At 37.4% G+C, this 25,822-nt stretch overlaps 1 protein-coding gene across 2 annotated transcripts in view; it reads left to right on the top strand.

Moving 5' to 3' along the window:
• The window catches only part of LOC136258626 (putative defense protein Hdd11), a 28,496-nt gene extending 2,674 nt beyond the window's left edge, over positions 1 to 25,822 (top strand). Inside the window, exons 2-8 of one of the 2 annotated variants that reach the window (XM_066051965.1) lie at positions 9,169 to 9,370; positions 9,418 to 9,545; positions 9,604 to 9,695; positions 11,835 to 11,902; positions 18,031 to 18,321; positions 25,438 to 25,461; positions 25,526 to 25,822. In XM_066051965.1, coding sequence (XP_065908037.1) covers positions 9,169 to 9,370; positions 9,418 to 9,545; positions 9,604 to 9,695; positions 11,835 to 11,902; positions 18,031 to 18,321; positions 25,438 to 25,461; positions 25,526 to 25,590 — 870 coding nt within the window. In that variant the 3' untranslated portion in view covers positions 25,591 to 25,822. Of the gene's footprint in view, positions 1 to 9,168; positions 9,371 to 9,417; positions 9,546 to 9,603; positions 9,696 to 11,834; positions 11,903 to 18,030; positions 18,322 to 25,437; positions 25,462 to 25,519 lie in introns of both variants that reach the window. The other variant, XM_066051964.1, reaches the window with a different exon arrangement.

Below are 25,822 nucleotides of genomic sequence, written 5' to 3'. Positions count from 1 at the left end.
AGTCTATATCATATCACGAAATAAAAAAAATTATCACGATATTTCGATATAATTATATCACATATCGCACATCACTATAACACATACTCAGTTTTAGTACGCTACACATGTGCTCATATAGCACACAAATGTGTTCATTGTGTACCGTACTTTTCAGGTTGCTTTTATTAAGGCTTTACAGCACAAGTGCTGAAGGTCTGTAGGGCACCTGGTCCTACAGCCTGTTTAAAGTGCTTGCAAAACGTAAAACAAAAATGGAATCACGTGCACAATTCACGTGAGGATTTAAAATGAATTTCTGATGAACATTTGTGTATTTTGCCTTTGATATAAAGATTATCTTACAGTGCATCGGGTTTTGCTGGCGAACTATTAACTATAACATGAGATATTCGTACTATGGGTCACATGTTAAGCCTGCATTAATGGCCTGTGGACAACATGTACTGTATGTACCCACAGCCAGGGAAAATATACATACACAAAAATTATTACAATACTTATTATTACAATTGCATACTATTATCAATCCTAGCTACCACTTCATATATGGATGCCTAGCTACATGAATATTTATCTAGTAATCAGATTAAATAATGATGTCCCTCCACAAGTTATAGGCTCCAACTCACTTACAAGAACAGTAATTAGCTATTAGACATTTCCTAATCAAATAATTTTATTGTGAAATGTAATCGCTGGGCATAATCAGCTGGATAAGTGCTCAGTATTCAAACTAGCTAGTTCATCAGTATGCCAAAGCCAGATGATACCAGGCCTAAGTATTCTTTGGCATAACTATATAGCTAGCTAGTTGTAATGTGTCAGTGACCACTGACTTAAATACAGGAGGAGAATCTAGAAACTTCTGTTAACTACAACTGAAGCAGTTATGACTGCATAATAGCTACGATTGCTCTATCATACAGTATGGTAGTACTGTATAGTAGGGATCATGCAGAACTGGGATTTTCTAGCCAAAAATATCACCATAAAACCAGCCTCAATTTCCCTTTATGACAACTTGGTGGTATTGGTTAGGCACAGCCAAGCCTGAAAATGTCTTCAAATCAACCATAAACCAATGGATATAGCTACGGGCTTGATTTTTTCACTGTTTGATGTTGTTTCGTCCCGAGATATGCCTTTTCACCAACCACAGTATGTATCATGGACTTTCTAGTTTTTTTTGCTGACAATGCAAGGTGTTCATTTATTCATGATAGTCCATTAGTGGCTTCCGGCTCAGTAATAATTTATTTTGTACGTGCTGCTCAATTTTCTGTGCTGGTCGCTCATGTTTGTTTCTTGTGCGTTTGAGTTCAACTGATTGTTCCAGATGACAGGTATAGGATAAGAACTCGTTTTTAGCAAAGTGGAACAGGCATGTGTTGATTTGTTGGCATGGTTTAATCGCTTGTGTTTCTCATTAATGAACTGCTTTGCTGCCCGCGTAAGTTGTACTAAGGTATTCATTCTATGAACACTGTAATATTGTTTGTTTCTCGTGTGTTTGAGTTCAACTGACTGTTCCAGACGATGGGTGGATGAGAACTCATTCTTAGCCAAGTAGAACAGGTACGTGCTGATTAGCCTCCTGTGTTTGAGTTCAAGCTGACTTTTCCAGATGACGGGTGGATGAGAACTCGTTCTTAGGAAAGTAGACGGAGACGTGCTGATTAGTTGGCACGGTTTCACGCTGCTTTGCTGTGTAAGTTCTTTGTACTAAGCTATTTCATTGTATGAACACTGATGTACTGGCCTGTATGCCCAGCTTGTTACAATTGAGATTGGTTGCTCAGGGCACTTTACACCTGCGACGCTGACCAACCTATCTCATGCATGCAAATTACCATTAAGCCATTGTTTGATCAAGCTGCCAGAATTGCAATATCCTGCTCATACTGACAGAATTTTCAGTGCTCACTCCTCAGATCTGTGGGATCTGTAAATCTAATTAATTTAACTGCCATATAAGATGTATAGTCAATTAATTAAATCAATTGTTGTAGAATATCAATACACCAATCTATGTGCAAAATTGTGACCAGATTTTACAAAACTGATCCAAATCGCACATCAGGCAAAATCAAACTAACACCTCCAGTGAATAGCTCCACTATTGTACTGGTAATTTTGACACTCAGTACCACTCAAACTACTCGAGGTTGGTTCAACAGACGTCTTTTCTGGATGGTGTGTAGAGCTCGAGTGGCGGTTTTAGGCCTTGTGAAAGACTTGGCTTGGCAAGAACCAGTGGTTACTGGTGGAAAGCCTGATAATGTTGGCCAGACGTTTTTCTGTGGATTTTGCTACATATCAGCCACTAAGGAGCTAGCACAGCCCTCTAATGTCATCTCTGGACTCTAATCGTGGTCTGCCTCCATTTTGAGGTCTACCCCTTGCCCACCCCACCACCCCCCACCCTCCACCCCTTTGTGAGTACTCGCGATACTACTTAGCTCATCCAACTGCTCAGATTTTCTATCTTATTTGGCGGGAAGCTCTACAAGTAGCTACAAATACTGGAAGTGGCCTGAAAGGTAATAAATTGATGCATCTTTTGTGTAAATTGCATACGCGTGCTTGCTATCCTTGGAGAGTTATGCTGGTTTGAATTCTTTAAAACCGTTTATCTCAAAACTTCTAATGTGCGATTTGGATCGTTTTTCCAAAATCCAGTCGCAATTATAGATTATATTCAACAAAAAAATTGATTGTGTCTTCTTTGATTGACTTCCCATAGCTACATCAAATCATCTTTATGAATACCATTACGTAGATTGATCACCAGTTCTATAAAAAGAACAGATACAAGTATAAGAAAAAATAGGAATTTTAAACTACAGTAGAGTAGGGATCAACTAGAATATAGTACACCAATAAAAAGTACTGAAACAAATTTGAGTGGTATATTATGACAGCCAATTACTGTAACACAAAAGGAAGTGAATATCCCTACTGTGCATTTAAATTACGGAAGCTCCACATCACAGTATGGATATTCACTTCTTTTTGTGTTACAGAAATTTGCTGTCATAATATACCAACTCAAGCTTGTTTCAGTACTTTTTATTGGTGCACTATATTCTAGTTGATCCCTACTCTAGTTTAAAATTCCTAATCTTGTTAGAGTAGTATTACTAGTATAATAAACACCATGTCACAGTCAAGTCTTGAGGTAGTTAAGTACAATTAAACATACTTGACTAAGGAGCTAAACAGTGTGCACTTAAGTTGATCTTTCCATTCCATTCCTGAATCCGGTTCTGGTCATTTATACTTTTCCCTAGGCAGTTACTGGCATGATAATGTTGAATGTGTATCGAGTTTGTAAGTACCCACTCTCAGAAATTAAAGCTGTCGAGATGTTAAGAAACCCATGTGAAGATGAAGTATTGTCTTTACCACCAGTGCAACCAAAACCTAGAGAATTGTTCATTTTCAAGTCTTTCCAAGTAACTGGTGTATTCCATGTTCACCAGGTGTATTTTATGCTGACTTTTACTTTATGTGAAGGGTTGGGCACCGCCAGGCTAGCTTAAACAAAACCATAGATTCAGGGGCCGGGCAGCAGAGAAGGGAGCTGTAGCTCCAGTCAAAGAGATTATGGAGGGGCTTATACACTAAATAGCTTACTATGCAGATCCTGCAATTTCAGTGAATCAACTTGATCTTGTATGAATCAACATCAATATACCCTAATACAGTAATGAACAAATTAAGTTTGATGACTGTTATAATCACTCTCAGATTCACTTTTGAGAGTCTAATTCTCAAAAATTTATGGGGGGAGGGTGGCATGCCCCCAGATCCCTATATAGGTCCACTGGATGCTAATATAAAATTCCTAAAGCTTCTGTCATCCTAAAAGATTAGTATGTATACAGCCTGAGCCATACTTTATCATTCAACCCTCAGATAACCTTAATCTACAGTGCACCCAATCTCCTTACTATATCCCAACCCGCTTTGCTAGAACAGACTATCTCAAATTTTAATTCTTCTACAGATTTACAACACTCTGGGATTTATTACCCAAAGGCACTTTTGACAGGACCCAGATCTAGATGACCTAAGAACAATACTGCAATCAATTAGCAGTGGCAGATACAGGGGGTTGCAATAGTTTCAGCTGAACCCCCTCTGAAAATAGCGGGCGCCCCAAATTTATTGACAACTCGTCATGTGGCACGAGTTATACATAGTGTGTTACAGTAGGACTTACTACTTCATACTTTTGCCTTTGAAATCACATTTATGGTGTTCAATAGCAGGTTGTGACTTTTTTTTTTTGGTCTTCAACTTACAGCTATAGGCTGAAGTGGAGTAGAATCTGAAATCCCCTCTGAAATTTTCTAGATCCACCACTGATTAGCATTAATTAGAACAAAATCATACACACACTGTAACCATAGATAATAGAGTACTTAAAAGGGATAGGAAACGCAATAACGTGACGTCACAAAATACATACATTTCTATTGGAATTCCGTGTATTATGTCACGAACATACTCGTTACACTTGCTGCGCTTGTATCAAAGAGAAACAAATTGTTGTAACGACAGAATTTTGCAACCAACAACTGTGAAACTTCGCTACAATGAACTCAAGTAAGTAATCAAGGGAACTAGGATGGTACCAACCCTCAAGGAAGTTGTGCATAAGATTAAAGGAGATTGAAAGTGAAAAAAGTGGCCCAAAAATTACTTTAAACCACTTTACTTTCTTCGTAAATATATTCTATCCTTTTAACTGTGATAAACCTATTCCTTACCATTTAACAGAGAGAACCAGAGGAAATATCAGAGCAAAACAGGAACTGTTGCTTGAAGAAATGACTAAGTATCTTCTATTTTTTACCAAAAGTTTAAACCACCTTGCAGTACAACACAATGGTAAAAGACTGTGTTGGTGACACGCCTAGCTTACCACAAGATTTCGAAAGTGGAACCGGCTATAAAAGAAGCGGTATGGACGAGGCATGAAGGTACTATGAGCGAAAGTATGACAGCGTGTAACAATTACGGTTAATGTAATACGCTTTGTTACAAAATCTACAGTCTGAATTCTCTCGCCAAAGTCTCACAAAGGCCTAAATACTTGCTGTAGTCTGTTGGATTACTATTTACGCTGCATAGAACACTAATTACCATGCTTGAGCACAAAACTGTCTTGTCCTTTCAAGTCACGTGTAACGGAAATCAAACTGGAAATCGCTTGCATTTCCTATCCCTTTTACTCTATTATCTATGCTGTAACATAAAAATTATTGCAAAATCATCATTATATGACGGAGCAAATAATAACAATAAAAAATGGAGGAGTCACCCTAATACAGCAGTCAAGTTAACTCTGATAATTATGATAAACTGCTAAGATCACTCTCAGGTTCAATCTTAGAGGACCTAATTTTAAAAAGTCATTTAAGTCACTAATTATAAGTCATTTCCAATTTCAGATAAACGAGAGTTGGATAACCGAGGGTCTACTGTAGTCTTAATGCATCACATCATATCCAACACAAAAGACTGAAGATTGATTTTTTTATTAATCACCAAATCCCAATTTTTGGTCAGCCTATCTGTCAGCCTGACCACAGTTACAAGGCTAGAGACCAAACAAAGCAGCACATGGCCACCACAATAACAAACTCTTGTGTGGTATGTGCCTTCTCTGGTTCCAATAAGTAATAAGTGTCTGCCTTCTGCACTTTGGCTTTCCTTTTATCCTCTATTATAAGCAGAGTTGGAGGTAACTGTAGCTAATTGAATATTCTATTACTTTATATGCCCTTTGTGACTATATAATTAACTTCTAACTAGGAATAACCATCCAAAAAGTAAATAAGTTACAATAGTAACCAGTTACATAGCAATCATACGCTACTTTAAAAGCCAAAGTACTCTTTGATATTTGCACCATAAATGCTACAGCCACAATAAGTAGGCATGTACTGTGTACTATTCTCATGATTCATCTTGAGTAGCAGACAGAACAATGGTTGAAACTGAGTTGAAATTACCAGAGAATTATTATTTTCAGGAAGTGCACTTACGTAAAGTTCTCTTCTTCCCTTACAAATGCTTATAATAATCATAAGAATATGTTACAAAAGTTAATAACAAACAAGCGTAATAATACAGCGTAAGCTGCCAATTATCAGCATGAACGTTTCCACACCAGTGTAACTTTTGAAGTGGATATGCTACGAACTTCACGTTTCCACCACTATGTGTTTGAATTTACTACACATGTCTTTTACATACAGTAACTACTAAATGCATACAAGAACACTCCGTAATTATCTGCATTTTTAGATTAGCTACCGTATAATGCAAAAATTTGATGAGCGAAAACTTTGATGAATAGCATGGTCAAGCATTTTTGACTAAAATGCTCCAACATTGTATGTATGCCTTGTTTACATAATGGCTAAGCACTTTGAGCAGGCACCACCATACGTTCGTCCACCACGAAAGTTTAACCACGAATAAATTTGTCTGCCCTCTACAGCAAAACGTTCACCCATCAAAACTTTCCATCTATATGATATTGCGATTACAGAACTGCACATGTGTACTACACGCACGCACGCACGCACGCACGCACGCACGCACGCACGCACGTACGCACGCACACACACACACACATGATGCATGTATTGTATGTAGTGGCAAAAAGGCACATCTCAGGACAAAACAATGTCAAACAGTGAAAAAATCGATCCCATAGCCTTATGCATTGTTGAAGTATGCTTGTCTAAAGGCATCAGTTAGTTAGTCAGTCAGTCAGTTAGTAGAAAATTCAGAAATTTTGAAATTCCATAGAAAGTGGAAAGATTGGGGTCATTCTGAAGGCATTCTTGGACTTGGTTATACTTAACCAAAACTACCAAGCTGTTTTGAAGGAAAACTAAGGCTGTTTTTCAGATGATTTTGAAGGGAAAGAAAGCCCAAAACCCCATGATCCCTAATACAGTACTACCCTACTGTATGATAAATGCATTGCCTTGATTTTCAGAAATGCATGTTATTATTGGTTTGTAAATTTTATCAATATTATGTCAGCTGACAGGAGTTCACAAAAGGCATAAGCATAGCCCCAGTAACTTCCACAAACATACAACTTGAAAACCAAAAGAACATAACACAATAAATAGTAATTTCAAAAAAAATTAATTATAATTTTAAAACAAAATGTGCAAGTCTTAGCTTAATGTACTTGGTGGGAGCTACAAACACATCAAATTGAATTGATCATGAGCTCCAGGTGAATTTGCAAAAAAAAACTGGCATATGCATTAATGGAGGTGTCAGGTTGGAAGATTATTTTGAAGAAAACTAGAATTAATGTAGAACACAACACAAACATAATAGATCTGATGAATATCCCCAAATGAAGTAGGCCTCAGGGAATTATGCTTGGGAATAATCTAAATGAATTGAAATTATTTTGGAATTTTGAAATACCTTTTGAGCACAATTAGCATAATATTTGAGACACTTGACTAATTAAAAATAGCCACCTACTCTAATACAACTGTTAGAGAAACAACTGTTTTGCAATAAATGTTATAGGCATAAATAAAAACTGTATTTTGTTTGCTGCATCAAATTTTGCTGAACAGTATTATAATGACAACATTAAGAAAAAATTAAATCTTGGAATAATTTGAGAACAATGAATACAGTTTGGGAATGATGAAAGTATAATGAGAATTTTTGAAGAAATCGGAATAATATATATATATGTATATATGTTATACTACAGATATCATGGTATTTGAAATATATATATACCAAAAGATATACAAACTTAGAAAAGATGCTATAGTGCGAGGCGAAGAAGCCTCGCACTATGGCACCCTTTCCTAAATATGTATATCTTTTGGTATATATTTCGAATATGATGATATCTGTAGTATAATATGTTAATACAACATCTCGTCTCCTGCTTGGAAGCAGTAACAGCAATTTCTACTGTTTTTATACCATTATTAGTACTGGTAAGTAATTCCTTGTGATTAGTATATGCTCAAGGAGTATGCACATGTCTTGCAGCCTGTAATCTTGAAAATTGGTCCAATAATTCATAGCAACTGTTGCTAGGCAACAAAATTTGAACCTGACGTAGTTACATGCTTTTTGGTGGGTTGCTTAGCAACCATTGCTATGGTGTCAAAATCATTTTTAGAATTTGTAATGGTTTCCTAGCAACGGTTGCTAGGCAACTATATTGTTGCTAGGTAACATGTATTGGTTACTATGATACTAGTAGTTGTCAAGTCATACATGCCTAACTGGTAAAACAACCAAACACTATCAAAAAATTTTAGCCAATCAGATGCATATATGAAATGTACAAGTGATATATTGATTCTATTGGCTAGTTTGCTGTAGTATATCAAAAATATATCACAAGCTGCTATTGGAGTTTTTGTACAGGACACGATATTGATGTTGTATTAATATATATATTTATATTTAGACTATGATATAGCTCATTTAGAGGGTTACTAAATCACTTAGTCACCTGACATGCTCATTTAGTCACCTACACATGTTCATTTAGTAACCCGCCCTCAGGCAATTTTGTACTTGAAAAATAATTATAACACGAAATGTACACTGGAGTACTTGATAATACTATAATACGATTCTTATCCGTGTTCTGCGAATAATTCTGGACAAATAGTAGACTAAACGGCGTATCTACTATAGCTCTAGCCGTTACTCTGGTTACCGGTTGAATAATTATTTTTGTGGACGCTGTAAGGACTTTAGAAAACCGTTCTGCTGTTCTGCATTGCTCTTTCACGCCACCCTAATGCTCTGGCTATAAAGGTATGTACTTTAAACTGTAGTCTAAATAAGTTAGACACCGCGATCAACGGGAACTAAGTGATTTAGTAACCCCTCTGGCCCTTAGTAGCACCCTCACTGCGCTCGGGACGCTACAGCCTCGGGCCATCAGGGTTACTAAATCGCTTAGTTCCCTTGGTCTTGGTGTCTAACTATTATATATATACAATAATGTGAAAATTTGGAGCACAATTCCCTGAGGCCTAAAATGAAGTTACTATACATTACATCTTTTAATAATATTATGTTACTCTTTATACTATTACTTGTTATGGTTGCTACAGTATTTGATACATGTTTTAGGTTTATGCTATATTGTTGAGCTGTGCCCTACTGATCACAGTAGCTAATGGTAGAAGTTCAGGAGCTCCAGAAGATGCTTGTGGCACTAGAACTGATATTGCCCCAAGTCATAGTGGTAGTCCACAAACATCTGACGTTCCTTATTCTGTTGACCTCAGTGAATTTACTGAAATGATGTACACTCCTGGACAAACTTACACAAGTGAGTGTATATAATGTTGTGTATGTTTTAATATTATTTTTATGCAGTTACAATGCGTGGTGGGTCTGACCCTAACTTCAAAGGCTTCATGATTCAAGGAAGGATAGTGGCAGATGACTCCCGCACCGGAACATTTGCTGCATCTGGAACAAATTATCAAGGGCGGTGTAGTAATGTAAGCCAATGCATACTGTGGGTGCAGGATAAGAGTGTTGTTTTGTTTATTCCTACAGACTGCTGCTACACATACTAATGCTAATGAGAAGACTTCAGTTGCTCTATCATGGACTGCACCACCCGCAGGAACTGGTGCCATTAGATTTAGGTCTGTGTGCTGTATGAGTTTACCATACAGCATGGTAGTACTGTATATTAGGGATCACAGTGTTTTGGGTTTTCTTGCCCTTCAAAATCACCCGAACAACAGCCTCAGTTTTTCTTCAAGCCAGTATTACATGGTTCAACATAATATAGCATAACTAAGCCCAAAAATTCCTTCAGAATGATCCCAAATCTTTCCAATACGTTTTTATGAAATTTCCTATTTAACTAAATTTTCTACTAATTATGTAACTGACTAACTAACCGATGCCTTCAGACAAGCAAACTTGACAATGCATAAGGCTACAGGCTTGATTTTTCACTGTTCGATGTCACTTCTTGTCGAGACGTGTCTTTCACCAAACACAGTATGTACAATACACACATCATGGGCTTTCCTTTGTGTCCCACGCTGACAATGCAAAGTGTCAACACGTGGTAGCGGGATACAGCTTTGTGTACACTTATCACCCGTATTTTCTGTGGTGGTTGCAGTGACACTTCTCTTACTGTTCTTCATTCATATCACTGTGTAACAGGTGGAACATAGCTGAAAACAAGCATGATGCCCACTGCACTTTTCAGTAATTGATTGTTGGGGTGCACATTCAGATGCAAAATTATAATTTTATGGCATACCTGGTGCCATTCTTTCTTTTGATGTGGTATGTGCAGGTTCATTAGTCATAACTATGTTATAAAGAAAGTAAACAAACAAGTACAGAGGCGGATCCAGAATTTGGGAAGAGGAAAGAAAAGGTCACAGCAATAATAGCTATTCTTTACCAAATATATAATATATCATGTATGTAAGATAAAATCCCTATTTATAACTTCATAAGTAAGCTACACTGACTGTGACTGCTCCCCCTCCCCCCCCCCCCCCCCCCCCTGGATCCACCACTGAAGTAGAAGGAAAATTAGAAATTTAAAGTTAAAGAATAAAAAGTAAAGTAGTGAAACAAGAGAGGTTGCCTATGTATATATCTGCAGATATATTTAATCCCTAATTTAGTTATCATTTGTGACTGGATCTGGGAAAACAGGTCTTATCGCCCATGTCAGCAGATTCAATTTTCCACCAAAAACACAAAGTTACATGAATAAACTAACTAATTTCACAATCAAAATCAGCTAGACTTGAGTGGTCTGGTTTTGCTGGTTGCTTTTCCCAAGCCCAGTGACAATCCATACGTACAGTGTGGGACCTTAATGGAGCTCTGGTCAGCCTGGGGATGGCTGTATATGGCTGTACAGCTCCGTGGTGTTGAATAAAGACATCTGCTGTGAATGTCCTTTCATTTTAGCCAGTTTTGATACCTGAATGGCCCATACCTTGGCCTAATTCATCCCTACACCTTCCTTTTCAATTTTAAACAGTTTCTTGCCCTCCCTCCAGGCCCCCGCTTTCCTCCCTTTTGTAGCTCGCCTGATATAGTCAACCAGGGTTTAAAAACTATCTAAAATGGTGGGAAACTTAGCTGTTGGCTACTTGCACAGTTGATGCTCTGGAAGGTAAGGAACTGGTGTAAAACATGTGAAAATTTGGTACACATACGTAGCTTCAACCATTGGCAAGCTACAACACACTAAATACTTAAAACCGGCATTTCTTGTTACTTTTAAATAGGCGACAAGACCTGTTTTCCCAGACTGGGTCACATTTATAAACTGAATTAGGGATTAAATGTCCATTCGTATATCTGCAGGTACGTATAGGCAACCTCCCTTGTTTTCACTATATACTTTTTTGCTATTCCCTTGTTTCACTACTTTTTCTTTGATCCATATCAACTTAAAATTTCTATTTCCTTCTGCTTGATATATAGCCTGGTCTGCAAATGCACATGTATTAGATATTAGACACAAACATGCACGCACATACACACTTAATAAATTCCATGACAAAGATTTTACATTAATCTAAAAAATATATTACTTGGTGAGATTTTTATTTCATTATATGTATTCATGTATGCAACTGGAATTATTCACAAGTATACGTTGTATATCCACAATAATTTGATGGCTAAAATTGCTGAATCGCTCAGATTACATGGTTTAAATCCTGTAAAGACATTTACTAATAGCACTGTTTAGTTTAGAGGTACAGTAGTATAACTACATGTATGATTCATTACAGGTATGCATTTGTAGAAGCATTTGCGACATACTGGGCCAATATAGTGACTGACACCATCAATGAAGAAGGTAGTAGTAGTGTAGGTGTATTGATATTCTAGTGTATTATGCCTCTCATCATATGTATGCTGTAGTTATAGAACTTTGCATGGGCGAGATCAAAGGAAAAAGTGTGCATAAAGTACACTTTAGGGCAAACAGCGCTTTATTGCCCAAAGAGTGCTTTATTGTATAGAATTAAAGCACTCAGTACAGTGTAATAAAGCACTCTTTGTGGGAAATAAAGCACAGTTTCCCACATGCTCTAGTGCAGGCTAATAGCCCACGGTGCTCACACCAGTATGACTAATCACCCAAGCCAGTGCAGGCTGATAGCTTGTGCCACACTGAGTGGTCAATCACCCCAGCCAACATGAGTTCTACCACTGGATTGCTTTTATAGACATATCTAAATTTTAACGCTGCTGTTATGTTTGTTAATGTAAATGGACAAGTCCTGGAGATGTCATGGAAATACTTCACCGTGTGTCACAATAGAAAGGATTGCCAAAACCTTCCAAAATACTTAATGAACGTCTACCATGCCAAACTATGGTTGAACTATGCGTGCGTTACTTTGTTAAACTAGTTTGTGTGCATTCAGGCTGCTAATAATTCATGCAACGCATGTTAGCTAATTACGAGTCATAGTGTATGGCTGCAAGCTAGGATTTGCAGGTTTGTTGTTTTGTTACTTTTTATCTCTGTGACCACTACTCAAATTTGCAGTTTTGTTCAGTAGTTAATTACAGAAAGTAAAATAATAGGTAACAGCACTGCTGTTCTGGCATGAACTAAGTATATTGTGGTTAGAATATAGGTTTTGATAGGATTTCCAAATGAACATGTAAATTTTGCTAGATTGGTTAATCATCATCACATAAACTTTGTTGTCGTCAGTCTTATATCAAAAAACTAGTTTTGCTGCTCAGATCAATGGCTAAATAAACCTACAAGAACAACTTATGGATGTTTTCAATACAATAAATAGGTCATGGACATGGAGAAAATGATAATAAGAAAGAGCTATACAGTTTTCCACTCAGATTGTCTTTTAAGCTTATAACAAGCACAAGTGGCATATAGTTTTAGAAGAAAACACTTTATTAAATTTCATTGGGCTTTATACTCACTAGTGGACCTATGCTACTTGCAGATTAATTTCTGAGGCTTCTTTTGAGATGGGTGACATTTTCTAAGGTAGTGTTTAGATGAGTGTTCAATTAAAATATTTGACAAAAATCATTGTCAATTTCTATTATGAACCACTACCATGATTATTTTTGACATAGTTTCAGGTCATGTTCACACATCATAATAGTATTATGGTTACAGGTATCTTTTTTGACATAATGTATAATATGTCCGGAGTTGGGGTACAGTAATTACAGTGAGTTACTTTTGTAACTAAGTTTTCTAATAGATTACTTTTAAAGTAACTACGGTACGTACGTAAAATTCAAATGCAATGTTGTCTTGCACAAGTGCAAACAATTAAAAAACATGCTAAGTAAAGAGTGCAGTACCTGTTTCATGTGATTATTCATCCAAAATGAAACGGGATGAATACTCACAAGCAAAACAGTTGCCACTCCCTTCAATTAGCAAGATTTTTAATCACTTGCACTCGTGTGAGACAACATTGCATTTGTAGTAATATAACTAGTTACATCTCTTGTTATCTTGTAACTTTCATTATAGTAACTAGTTATAATAGTTACATAGTTGCTAGTAACCACAGAAATTGCAATTTTACACCATTCATCCTATAAACCAAAACAAGTTGACACATTCTGTGTTTTGTACTCCATGATTATTTATTTTCTGAACAGAAATGACTACTTTGCTTGGTAACTAAATTAAATATTTGGGGAAGTGTATATATAGTTTTATTCTTCCCTTTAAGACACATCTGAGTGGAATCATCATTACAAAAGTTAACAAACAAGCATAATTGTGACCCGGTGTGACAAAATGGGGCTTATAGCCCATCAAAGTTTGACCATAATTTCAAAGTTTGAAATTTTATACCTTATTCTGTGGACATGATAACTATTTGTGACTGAATTTGACAAAACAAGGCTTCCACACACATCCACTTTTATGACTTCGAATCACCATAACTCAATGTAGGAGCATAGCATTAGTTTCCAATTTTGACCTGGAATTGTACAATGCTATGGAAGAATTGTGTGAAAATTTTAGATCAATGGCTTACTAAGTATTCAAGTTACAGTTGGTTAAAGTCAGAAAATTGGATGTGTGTGGAAGCCTTGTTTTGTCAAATTCGGTCACATTTACATTTTCATCACTGATGTAGAAATGTATGGCAATTTTATTGAAACTTACAAAATTGTTATAGCTTACACAGAAGTAGAGATACACATTACTAAGCAAACACATGTATTGTCTGGCCATAAGCCCCATTAACTTACCTTTTGCAAAATTTACATGGTATAAAAGTAACTACTGTAATTTGTTACTGTTCTGAAGTAACCACCCCAACTCTATGTACCGTATACGTGGAAATTTTGGTGGTGACTTTAATTTGGCGATTTGGCGAAATTAGAACGTACCGCCAAATTAAAATGATGCCAAATATAGGGAGTTCCGTTTAAATTATTCGCACGTTAGTCTTTCTAAGATGGCCGCGGTAACCCTGTTTAAGTTCTTCAAACGAAAGGAGCAATCCATCGGGAGTTCTCTATTAACTAGTAAAGACATTGAAAGTGCAGACAGAGCCGTGGCTAAAGCATTGGAAGCAGCTTCTAAAGAAGTGCCTCGAGGAAAGTATAACTCGTATACCGACGAACAGCGCGCAGAACTAGGAAAGTATTCCTTAGATAATGGGCCTACTACAGCAGCAAAGCATTACTCTAAAGTGTGGGGCGTTAACATCAATGAATCAACTTGCAGGCGACTGAAGATGGAGTATTTTGACAAACTGAATGAGGAAATCAAAGAGAGAAAAAAGAAAGGTCAAGCACCAGAAACTGAACCAATTGTCATTAAGAAGTTGCCCACTAAAGACAGAGGAAGGCCATTAATGTTGGGTCAAGAATTAGATGCAGCAGTACAAGAGTATGTGGAGTCCCTCAGAAAGGTAAATGGATCTGTCAACACTCTTGTGGTAATGGGTGCGGCAGAGGGCATAGTTGGAGCCAGGGATATGTCTAAGCTCAAACAAATTGAAATCACTAAAAGCTGGGCCAGATCATTACTCATCAGGATGGGTTATGTTAAAAGGAAATGTACTACTTCTGGAAAACTACCTACAAGATTATTTGACGAATCAAAAGAAATTTTCCTTGCAGATATAGCAGCTGAGATTGTGATGAATGAAGTACCCAAAGAACTTATCATAAACTGGGATCAAACTGGTCTGTCAATTGTTCCCACAAGTGACTGGACAATGGAGAAGCGGGGCACAAAAGTTGTACCTATTGCAAATGCTGATGACAAAAGGCAGTTGACTGCTGTACTGGCTGTGACTGCAAGTGGTGAGTACCTTAAACCTCAACTATTGTATAAAGGAAAAACAACGAAATGTCACCCAACAGTGACTTTTCCAGAAGGATGGGACATTTGGCATAGTGAAAACCGTTGGTCAAACGAAGAGACTACCAAGAGGTACATTAGAAAGATCATAATACCTTTTGTGTCACAAAGGAGAAAGGATTTAAAGCTAGCACCAACACACCCTGCTATCACTATATTTGATGGGTTTCGAGGGCAAACTACAGATGAAGTCATTTCATTGCTACGACGGAACAAAATTATACCAGTACAATTGCCACCAAATTGCACTGATAAGTTGCAACCAGTAGATCTTTCTATCAACAAACCTATGAAAGATCACATGAAAAGAAAGTTTCAGGAATGGTATGCTATTGAAGTTCGACAAAAGCTCAAGACGATTCCTGTCAGTCAAGTTCAAGTGGATGTCAGCCTTTCGGTCATCAAGAACCCTAGTGCAAACTGGATTATTTCAGGGTGGCAAGCACTTGAAAGGAGACCAGAAGTTGCAATTAACGGCTTTAGGAAATCTGGTATTTATGACATCATTGACATTTAAATCATCATTTTGAACTACTAGTAAAGAGTACTATAATTGAATTGTATACTAATAACTAGCATTTAAAATGATTATAGTTGTACAGTATGTCAATATGTACAGTAAATTAAACTTTTTTAATCACTAGACAAATCATCTATAGTCATCTAATCATTATCAGCTACAGGAAATGGCTCTAACTCCAGCTGTTCAAAACATTCTATCAGATGCCTCCTCATTTTACTCTGGTCAAATTTTGTTGGCAGGATTCCACTGCTGGCTATTGAAACACATGTTGCTATCGCAAACAGCCCACAATCAGATGTACCATCCTGTTTTGGCCCATCTCTCACTTCAACCTCTACTTTAGCCCCAAACATTTGCTTTAGAATCTTAACTGTGGCTTCATCAATGGAAGAATACAGTGAATCATAAACAGCAAGCTTGGGATAGGTGTTGACTGTGGAAGCAGCAATCCAATGACACCCTTTACAGTGGAGTATCTGTAGAGCGTTAGATGCACTCTTAGCGGTTAGCCTCTTGGACTTGGTTAGAGTCAGTGTAGATTGTAGCCTATTAACTCTAAATTTCCTGCTAAGCAATTTCTGAGCAAAATTAATATGTTTGTCAGTCAAAGAGTCACCTGCATGGAAAAAAAACATGTATTACCTTACTATGTTTCGTGTACTGTGTGCATACAGTAATAATATTTAGACATAGCCTTGTGGTGCTGCTAGAGCTGATGGCTATAGCTAAAAAAGACAGTGTATTTGTAAGCAAAAGGCAGGGGCGGATCCAGGTTTATGGAAAGGGGGGGGGGGGGGGGGTCAAAATGAACTGTGAGGCACTACATTGTCTAGTTTGGTAAGGTGAGACCAAAAAAACAAAACAAAAAAATAAGGTCACAGCCTGCTGACAATAGCTGCCCACCTCACAAACTACACATTTATCACTGATAAAGTACATAAAAATCCTTACATAGCTCACTACACACTACTCTAATACTGTGACTGCTTTATTGGAGTGACTGCTCTATTAGAGTATCTCGATCTTGGTATGCTAAAAAATTTTGGAGGGGGGTCAAGAGCCCCCTTTGACTCCTCGCCCCTGAAAGGATTGATAATTGTACATAAGTGCATCATTTAGCCATTACGACACTTAAAGGTTTACTACTAAGTATTAAATTAAAAACATTAGAGCAATGATAGTAATTATTCAACTACGTACGGATGATGGTATTCTAGCCTATCAGTACATTACCGGTATGTTTCTGACAGCAAGGTTTAAGATTTTAATCCCACTATGTTTTAAAACTGAACCTTTCAATATCATATCTTTGTCTGTAGTTTTCAGAAGCTGACGTTCACACTTTAACCATGGCACTCCTTCCTGGTGATTGTCATTTGTTGAGATGGAATCAAGATCAATCACATCATCATCCACTCGTATTTTCTTATCAGGAGGAATACCTGGTACTGTTTCCTTTATACTTCGTTTTGGTGCCTTTTTTGCTAATTTTAATTCGATTGGAGGACATGTCGACACTAATCTTCGCACTTTGGGTACCAAATTGCTGCTCATGGTGCTTTCAAAAACGAGTTTACACGGGATCTCTAACCCTCCTTGTGGCAGGTCAGAAGAATATCGACGATGTGCATCAGTAATAATGCAGCTCAATGATCCACCAAACCCCAAGAACAAGTGACAAGCTGCCGAAATCTTTCTCGGAACGTGTCCAATAATTTCACTTCCCTTCTTAATCGAGACCGCGTACGAGTCGCTGGCATTTCCGTCCTCTATTTCACACGCGAGAATTTCTCCTAAGGCTGGGGTCCATCTATCACTATACACTTGGAAACCACGAACGCAGGAATCGACAGCATGTGTATCCATGACAGAATACTAATTAACGCGCGCTATAATACAAATCTCGTAAAAAACGCGGACGGAACCGCCAAATTAAAATTTCGCCAACCTAAATGTTTGACGGATTCGCCAAATTAAAATGACGCCAATCGGTGTTTTAGTTAGAATCGCCAAATATTTGACTCGCCAATATTTCCACTTATACGGTATACTGATCCACAAACTGCTTGTTTTGTAGTGGCAATGGCTACTGATACAACCGTGATGCCATCACAAACAACCATCACGACTACGACCACAGTAATGCCATCAAGTACAACAGTGCAACCAGACATGTCATCAACTGATGTAGCTGTGCCAACCTCTGTTACTACCACATCAGCTACCATGGCCACCATGACCACATCAGCTACCATGACCACATCAACTACCATGACCACATCAGCTACCATGACCACATCGGCTACCAGGACCACATTGGCTACCATGACCACATCCATGTCACCTACACCTACAGGCAACACCACAAGTAAGTGTGATTTTGGATGTGTTCCATTTTGTGGTTTACATCAGTAGAAGTACTTCATAGCAAAGATTATTGCATATATAATTATAACTGTTTTTTTACAATTAATTTCTATAACATTGGTAGTTCAAAAACTCTATGTGCTTATAGGCATTTGTAGTTGTGATCTTGACAGTATTGACATGTATCAAATGCTCAAAATAGTTTGCAAAAACTATCATATACAATTGAACCATTTCAGCTCTCTAAGGCATATGTATCAGCGTTGAAACCGGGTCGAGTCAACTGGGTCACATTTTCTCCGGGTCATCCGGGTCTGACCCGGATTGGATAACGTGAGAAATGAAATTGTTCGTTTGACAACGTGGAAACTTATAAATGCTATCGCGTAGCTCTTTCGTGAGCCATGCCCACTTATCACGTTACAAACATACGCTCAGCCACGCCCATTTATTAGTAAGTGCAGTATGTAGCACAAAACTGAGGTTATCTATGGTGAGGGGTAGCTATTGTTAGTAGGTGAAGACCTTTTTTTTTTTGGTCTTCAACCTACAGCTAGGCTGATGTTACAATTCTAAAAGTCTGGATCCACCCCTGTTTACTCAACACAAATCGAATGCTCGAAACATAGCTCTTATCGCACGCCTCGGCTTTAATTAATCTGGGTCAAATCCGGGTCAGTGGGTCATCCGGGTCAGCAGTAGTGACCCGGTTTCAACGCCGATATGTATAGGTTTCACTACAAATGTTAAAACATTGCTGTGAGTGATATACGAATAGCTGAGATGTTAATAAAACATGAAGTGAAGCCAAGTGCTTTATTAGTACAAGGAGAAGGAAAATAATATTTTGAAATTTTATATTTAAGTAGATGTCATAGAAATGAAAAGCATGCAAAAACAAAGGAGGTCATCGACGTACACCTGCACCTATACATTTAATACCTACTTCAGTCAAATAAAAATAGCTATATGCCATTGTTACCATAGGGATTAAATGTTCACTAGTATAGCTGCAGGTATAGATGACCTGCCTTCCTTTTTATTTCTTATGATCTCTACTCAAATATAAAAATTTTTAATTTTTCTTTCTACTTGTTTGTTTACTGCTGTTGTAACAATCACTGCTGAACCACGTATATTGCTTTAAAGAAAAGAATGTTGCTGTTCAGAGCTTGTGCACTCTGACTACATATTAATCACAGAAAAGCATTGCATTTCGCTTAATTTCCAGCCTTGTTCCACCCATTATACAGCATTACAAATGAAGAACAGTGCAAGAAGTGCCTCTGCAATCAATCCAGTAACTACAGAAAATGTTTCAATTAAACGTACACCATTACTATCAATTATACTGGGAAGTGATAGACTATTCCACTTTATTTCCAGGTGTGTTCTACTCACATCGTATACAGCACTACAAACAAAGAACAGCATAAGAAGGGCCTCTGCAATCAATGCACTCACTACAAAAATTATGGATGATTTTCATAGCAGCCAGCTTGCACTGAAGCCACCATGCGTTACCGCAAGTCAACACCTTTGAGGCAGAAGAGAAAGAAATAGGGCACAAAGGAGGACAAAGGTAATTCCATGATGCATGCACTATAGCTGTTGTGGTTGGTGAAAATGTACGTCACAGCCCAAAGCAATGTCAAACAGTGAAGAAATCAAATCCATAGTGTAACCATAGTCAAGTTATGTGGCATCAGTTAGTTAGTAGAAATTCAGTTAAATAGAAAATTTTTAAAATTACATAGAAACTCACTGGAAGGTTTGGGATTGCTCTGAAGGCATTTTTATACTGCCAAGTTGTTTTGAAGAAAAGTGAGGCTGTTTTTGGGTGATTTGGAGGGCAAGAAAACCCAAACCTCCATGATCCCTACTATACAGTACTGCTATACTCATTTTTTGTATAGCATGAGCAAGATAATGCTTTTTATTATTATGGAACATTCTTGTACCCAGTAGATAATTTGGAAGATTACGTACATATACTGTTTGTACACTAGCACCTGTTGATGGTACTAATCCTGGTAAGTTTTTTAACAGCCCAGGAACATACCCTGTATTATGGTTATCAGGACACACGGCCAAGTGCAGCTAGTGCAGATGTGCAACAGAAAAGTGTGTATTTCACAGCCCGTTCACACTAGCACGATAGCACGGTTCAGTTTAACTCAGTTTGGTACGGCCCAGTATTGCCTCTGTTAACACTACGCAGTCTCACTTGCTAAGTCATCCAGTTTCCCATAAGCGCACAATTAAACATTAATTAATTTGCTTACTAAAATTGGATGCGGCTCTTACCCTTGAAGCCTCTTGTATAGGAATTCTTTCATTTCAATAAGACAGCAATAGATAGGTGGCCACGTAGTACTGCAGAAATTGCGCCATGAATCGAAGTGAGTAAAACAGTAACTGCCACAATAATAAGTAGTTCATAACTGTCACTAGGCTTTCTTTTGTGCTGAACCTCACATCGAACAGTATTTCTGGGCCCTTCTTCATTGCATGTTGAGTTATAAAATTATTATTTTGTGTGTCTGGTGTATCATACCATACCGTGCTGGCCCGGTTCAATCAGGTGGGCTGGCTCGGTTCAGTTGGGCCATGTACGGACGTTGTTCACTGCATTGCACTTTTTATCGAACTGTACCATTCCGGACCGTGCTACAGGGCTAGTGTGAACAGGGTGGTACAGGAACCAAAAAAAAAAAAACACTGTTTTCACACTTCCATAGCTCGATAGTGCCTGAACGTAATCACTTTTGCTGCTGAAACTCCTTTGGGGTAGGGAACTTCTTATCAGTTTCAAATTTATACTCTTAGAAAATTTAGTCACTTCTTCAGTAAGAGTATTGTTAAAACGAAAAGAAGGTGAGAGTACATGATTTTCTTGATTTACATTTTGAAATCCTTTTCTTCTTTGGTTCTGGTGAAGAATTATAACATTTCTGAAGTTCCACAGCAGTACATTCCAAGGAAAAATCAAGAATTTCCATGTCAGAACATTGCACATACCTAGCTGCCACTGTACACGAAATACCACACCAGCACTAATCACAGCCCCATACTGAAACAGGTCAATTTTTTTTGTTTCTTACCTGATGCTACAAGCCAGTTATATCACATTCATTTGTATGAAATCATAGCTATTAAGATTATGGTATAGTCATGGGTAATCATTCAAATTTTTGAATGCCTATCGATACATTTTGAGAAGGCCATAAACCAGTCTATGGAGTCTAGCAGCATGAAAGGTTTATATAATATTTCATGTTTTATATATATCGCTACAATGTAGTTTGAGGCAGGTGGAACACTACAAGTTGTTGTAGCAAGACAGGTAAGCCAGCCCGTACATCACTCAGCTCCAGCTGTCACTACCATGTTTTTCTGCCACCAAATGCCGCAAAAGCTGTATATAGGCTCTATGGGCAGTTCTGGGGCATGGTGATACTATACAGTAAATTTATTAGGTCCTGTTGAAGCGTTTTTGGTGTATTTCTTCCCAGTGACAGAGATACAAGCCTTCGAAGAGCTTGTTTTGCTCAAAGAAACTACTTAAAGTTTAATAAAACATCTTCACAAACAGTAACTTTGAATATCGCTTCCACAGAACTTGGATATTTTAGTTGCTTAGTTACTTGTGTCAATATTATAGGGATTCAGTAATCTGTGAGTCTGGATTTTGGCAGCAAGTTTTTGAAAAACATCGATCTATCATGGATCACACACCCAAGAACAGTTGTTGTTCTGCAGTATAAACAAACAAGTACAAATAGTTGTATTACTTTCACAACACAGTTGGTGAAATTATTTATCCCTTAGAGCAGGTTCTGTAATTTGTTCCGCCCACACATTTTAAAATATACCATAACCTTAACACTCAACCGTGGCTTCGCTTCAGACTCATATCATACAGTACAATAGTACTGTATGGTAGGGATGACGAAGATGTGGGCGTGGTCTACAAAAATAAATCAAGCCAAAATCATCTTTGCAAACCCTTCATGACCACTTGACAGTATTGGTCAGGCCCAAACATGCCTTCAGAACGACCAGAAACATTTTCGATTAGGTGCTACAAAATTTTAAAAATATATATTCGCAAATTTTCTACTGCCTCACTGCCTGCCTGATAAATTCAGTCAAGCGTAGCAGAAAATTGGCTACAGCTACAGCCTTACTTCTTTGGCGGAAATGCTTCGAATTTCGTGGAGATGAAACTTTTAGTATTTTAAATATCCTACAATGTATGCACTATTGCTTACTGATTTTCCTTTGATCCTTCTTTATCGCGACCATTGCTCATCAGTAGGGCTTCCATAATCATTGTGAATACACGTGTTATCGCACCAAACTTTTAGAATACATTTGTGATTTGACGTTTGGTTTATACAGGACCTATCGTACGTCGTCGACAAGATACACGCATAAGACATCTTGTTTAGTATTAGTGTGTTTGTTGTTTAGCGGCTAGGTTTAACTGCTTGCATTTCTAAACGCATTTCTTTGCGACTAACACATTCTTTGCTATTACAGTATTAGCACTTCTTTATGTATCCTTGCATGTGCTTACTATTGTCTACACAGTCAGCAAAACCATATACATACATGATTGGAATAGTCAAATAACTATCTAAAGCTGTTTAATAACACTATTAAGTGTAAAAATGCATATACAAAACTTCTAATTAAATGCATGAATAATAATGTATTAAATGCATAATCTCATAGAAACCCTGCATATTATGTTTTGTCACAATTCCCTGTCAGTTGTCAGTCGCTCTAACAGCATCATCCTTATGTGCAACAATTACTTATTGTGTTCCATAATATTCCCACTACAATGATCAATGTGTACTGTATAGCTAACCTATGACAGGTACAAAGAAATCATAGCTTATTTGGTAACATCATTGTTAACAAAGTTATAGCTAACGAATGTGTAAAAGGTAGAGTAGGGCTTATCATACAGTACGATAGTAACTGTAATAGTAGGGACCACAAAGGAGTAGGCATGGCCCACAAAATAATATCACCCAAAAATCAGTCTCAATTTTCCCTTATGACGAGGCAGTATTGGTGAGGTAAAACTAAGCCAAACAAGCTTTCAGATCGACCCGAAATGCTTTCAACAAGTTCTTGATTCAAAATGCTGTGTAACGGGTTGAACACAGCTGACAACAAAGCGTAATGGATACTTCACTTTTCACACAATAATTGATATAGCTGGGGCACGCGGTGCCTTTTCAGATGCGGTATACGTGGGTTCACCAGCCACAATAAAATTATTTACAAAAAAGTTAACAAACAAGTACACGGAAAAAATTTGGAATTTTCAACTAGAGTAGGGACCATAGCACATTGATAAAAAGTACTGAAACAAGTTGGAGTAGTCCATGATATTAAATCACTGTAATACAATAAGAAGTGTTATATCCCTACTGTGCATTTCCATTATGGTATCTTGAGCACAGTAGGGATATAACACTTCTTATTGTATTACAGTGATTTAATATCATGGACTACTCCAACTTGAGCACAGTAGGGATATAACACTTCTTATTGTATTACAGTGATTTAATATCATGGACTACTCCAACTTGTTTCAGTACTTTTTATCGATGCGCTATGGTCCCTACTCTAGTTGAAAATTCCAAATTTTTTCGTGTACTTGTTATAACTATGATATCATAATTGTACTTTGATGTAACTATAACTACATAGTGCAGTCATCATGTACAAATACCATGTGTTTAAGTTTGCCAAACAAGACCTTAAAGCAAACATTGACACCAATGCATATGTAGGGTTGGCAATGAAAAAATCAACCCTCTTTGGATTAACTTATTACTTAGGGGATAGAGCCTACCAATGATCTAGTTTTAAACAATGGGTGCGGTAGAGACCAAATGCCTTTTGTATGGGCTATAGCCATGTCGTAAATTTTGACTGATTTCGGCTCATGTTCATAAAAATGGGCAGGAACATCTAGAATTTTGTCCAGTACTCTTTTGGGTTATTGGGTGACTTCCTCTACAAAATAAACTTACTTAAAAGGTGATTCGCTGTATTTTAATTTTCACTAAAACGGTGCTTGATGGATCTGCAATGAAAAATCAACCTCACATAGTGAAATCCGAGGTTGTTTTACTAACTACCGGACACCTTTTTGGACCTTATTAAGTGGAGCTTTACAGTGTTTATGTGCCAACGCATGCTGATGCTCTCGCTCCTGCCATGATTTAGAAACACGAAGCATCCATATCCCCAAGACTACGTATCCGTTTTTGATAGTATGATGACCACCAGGTAATGTACCATTCATAGAAACATTGAAGCATGCTAAACAGCATCGATGATGCTGCTGCCCATTTTTATTAAAAAACCTGAAAAATCGCGAAAATTTAAAATGCGCACTACAGAAACAGCAAGGGGATCACCGCATTATTACCTTACGGTTTTGATGTAGGCTTGGGTAGGATTGATCACCCAGAGTTGGAGGAGAAACTATAGAGGTTGATTTTTTCATTGCCAACCCTAGCATATGTCCCATTCAGACACTGAGATGCATCAAACTGTTGACTATTGTAAACTAGTGTTCAGATATCAGTTTTGCTGCACTGCTGGCCATATGCACCCCAGGCTGCACTCACAAGTTTAATAATGTTTTTGAGTATCTGTATAAGCTGTCCATTATATGTAATAGCTACTCTTGTCCAGTTGTTCTGCTCCAGTATGAGCAAATTCCACTGCCAAATAATGGTTAAAATGTTGGGACATCACTATATCAATTAATTTTCTCTTGATCAAGAAAAGCTATAATTTATATACAGTAATAGATACTTTATTCTAGGTCATAGATTGTTTCCATTCACTGACTTTTTCCTTCATTACAACTGGATTCAGTTAAGGCATCATGTATACCTGAGCACTGGGGTATGGTCTCTGCCCTAATGTACATAGTGATCAGCTTTGCTCATGCTCCATAATAATAGTCTTTAAACAGTACTACAATTTGTCCTAATATAAAAGCAAACAATATACACACAGTGTATACTGTACATAATACAATACAATGACTAATTGTGTTTCTGTTTGTTTGTCCTAGGAAATAATGGCAATGGAGCAGCAAGTAAGTATAATAAAAGAAATGTTTTGGTCAACTACAGGATACTGTCTTTTGTTGACAGCTGCAGGTCAACTGCCTAGTATGACAGTGTTGGTGTTGTTCCTGATTATGCTACTGATCATCATCAACTGATCACATTGGGTGATGCTGGACACTTACACTTAAGTCAATTTTGTGTTTAGGTTAATGACAACTTTCTGTATCCCTGCTTTTTTCAACATTGATACATAGCTAGGTTTTCAAAGTGGTATTTTTTTTCATTGGTGCTCTTAGTTATTATTTTAGTGGCTACTCTTTTAAACATGTATCATGAATTCCATTATGACAAATCATTTTTGTGACTTTGAATCCATTTAATAACAAT

The sequence above is a fragment of the Dysidea avara genome, chromosome 6 (genome assembly GCF_963678975.1).
Source record: "Dysidea avara chromosome 6, odDysAvar1.4, whole genome shotgun sequence".
Taxonomy (NCBI): Eukaryota; Metazoa; Porifera; class Demospongiae; order Dictyoceratida; family Dysideidae; genus Dysidea; species Dysidea avara.
Note: the sequence above shows the minus strand (reverse complement) of the source record. Positions and strands in the feature narration are given on the sequence as shown.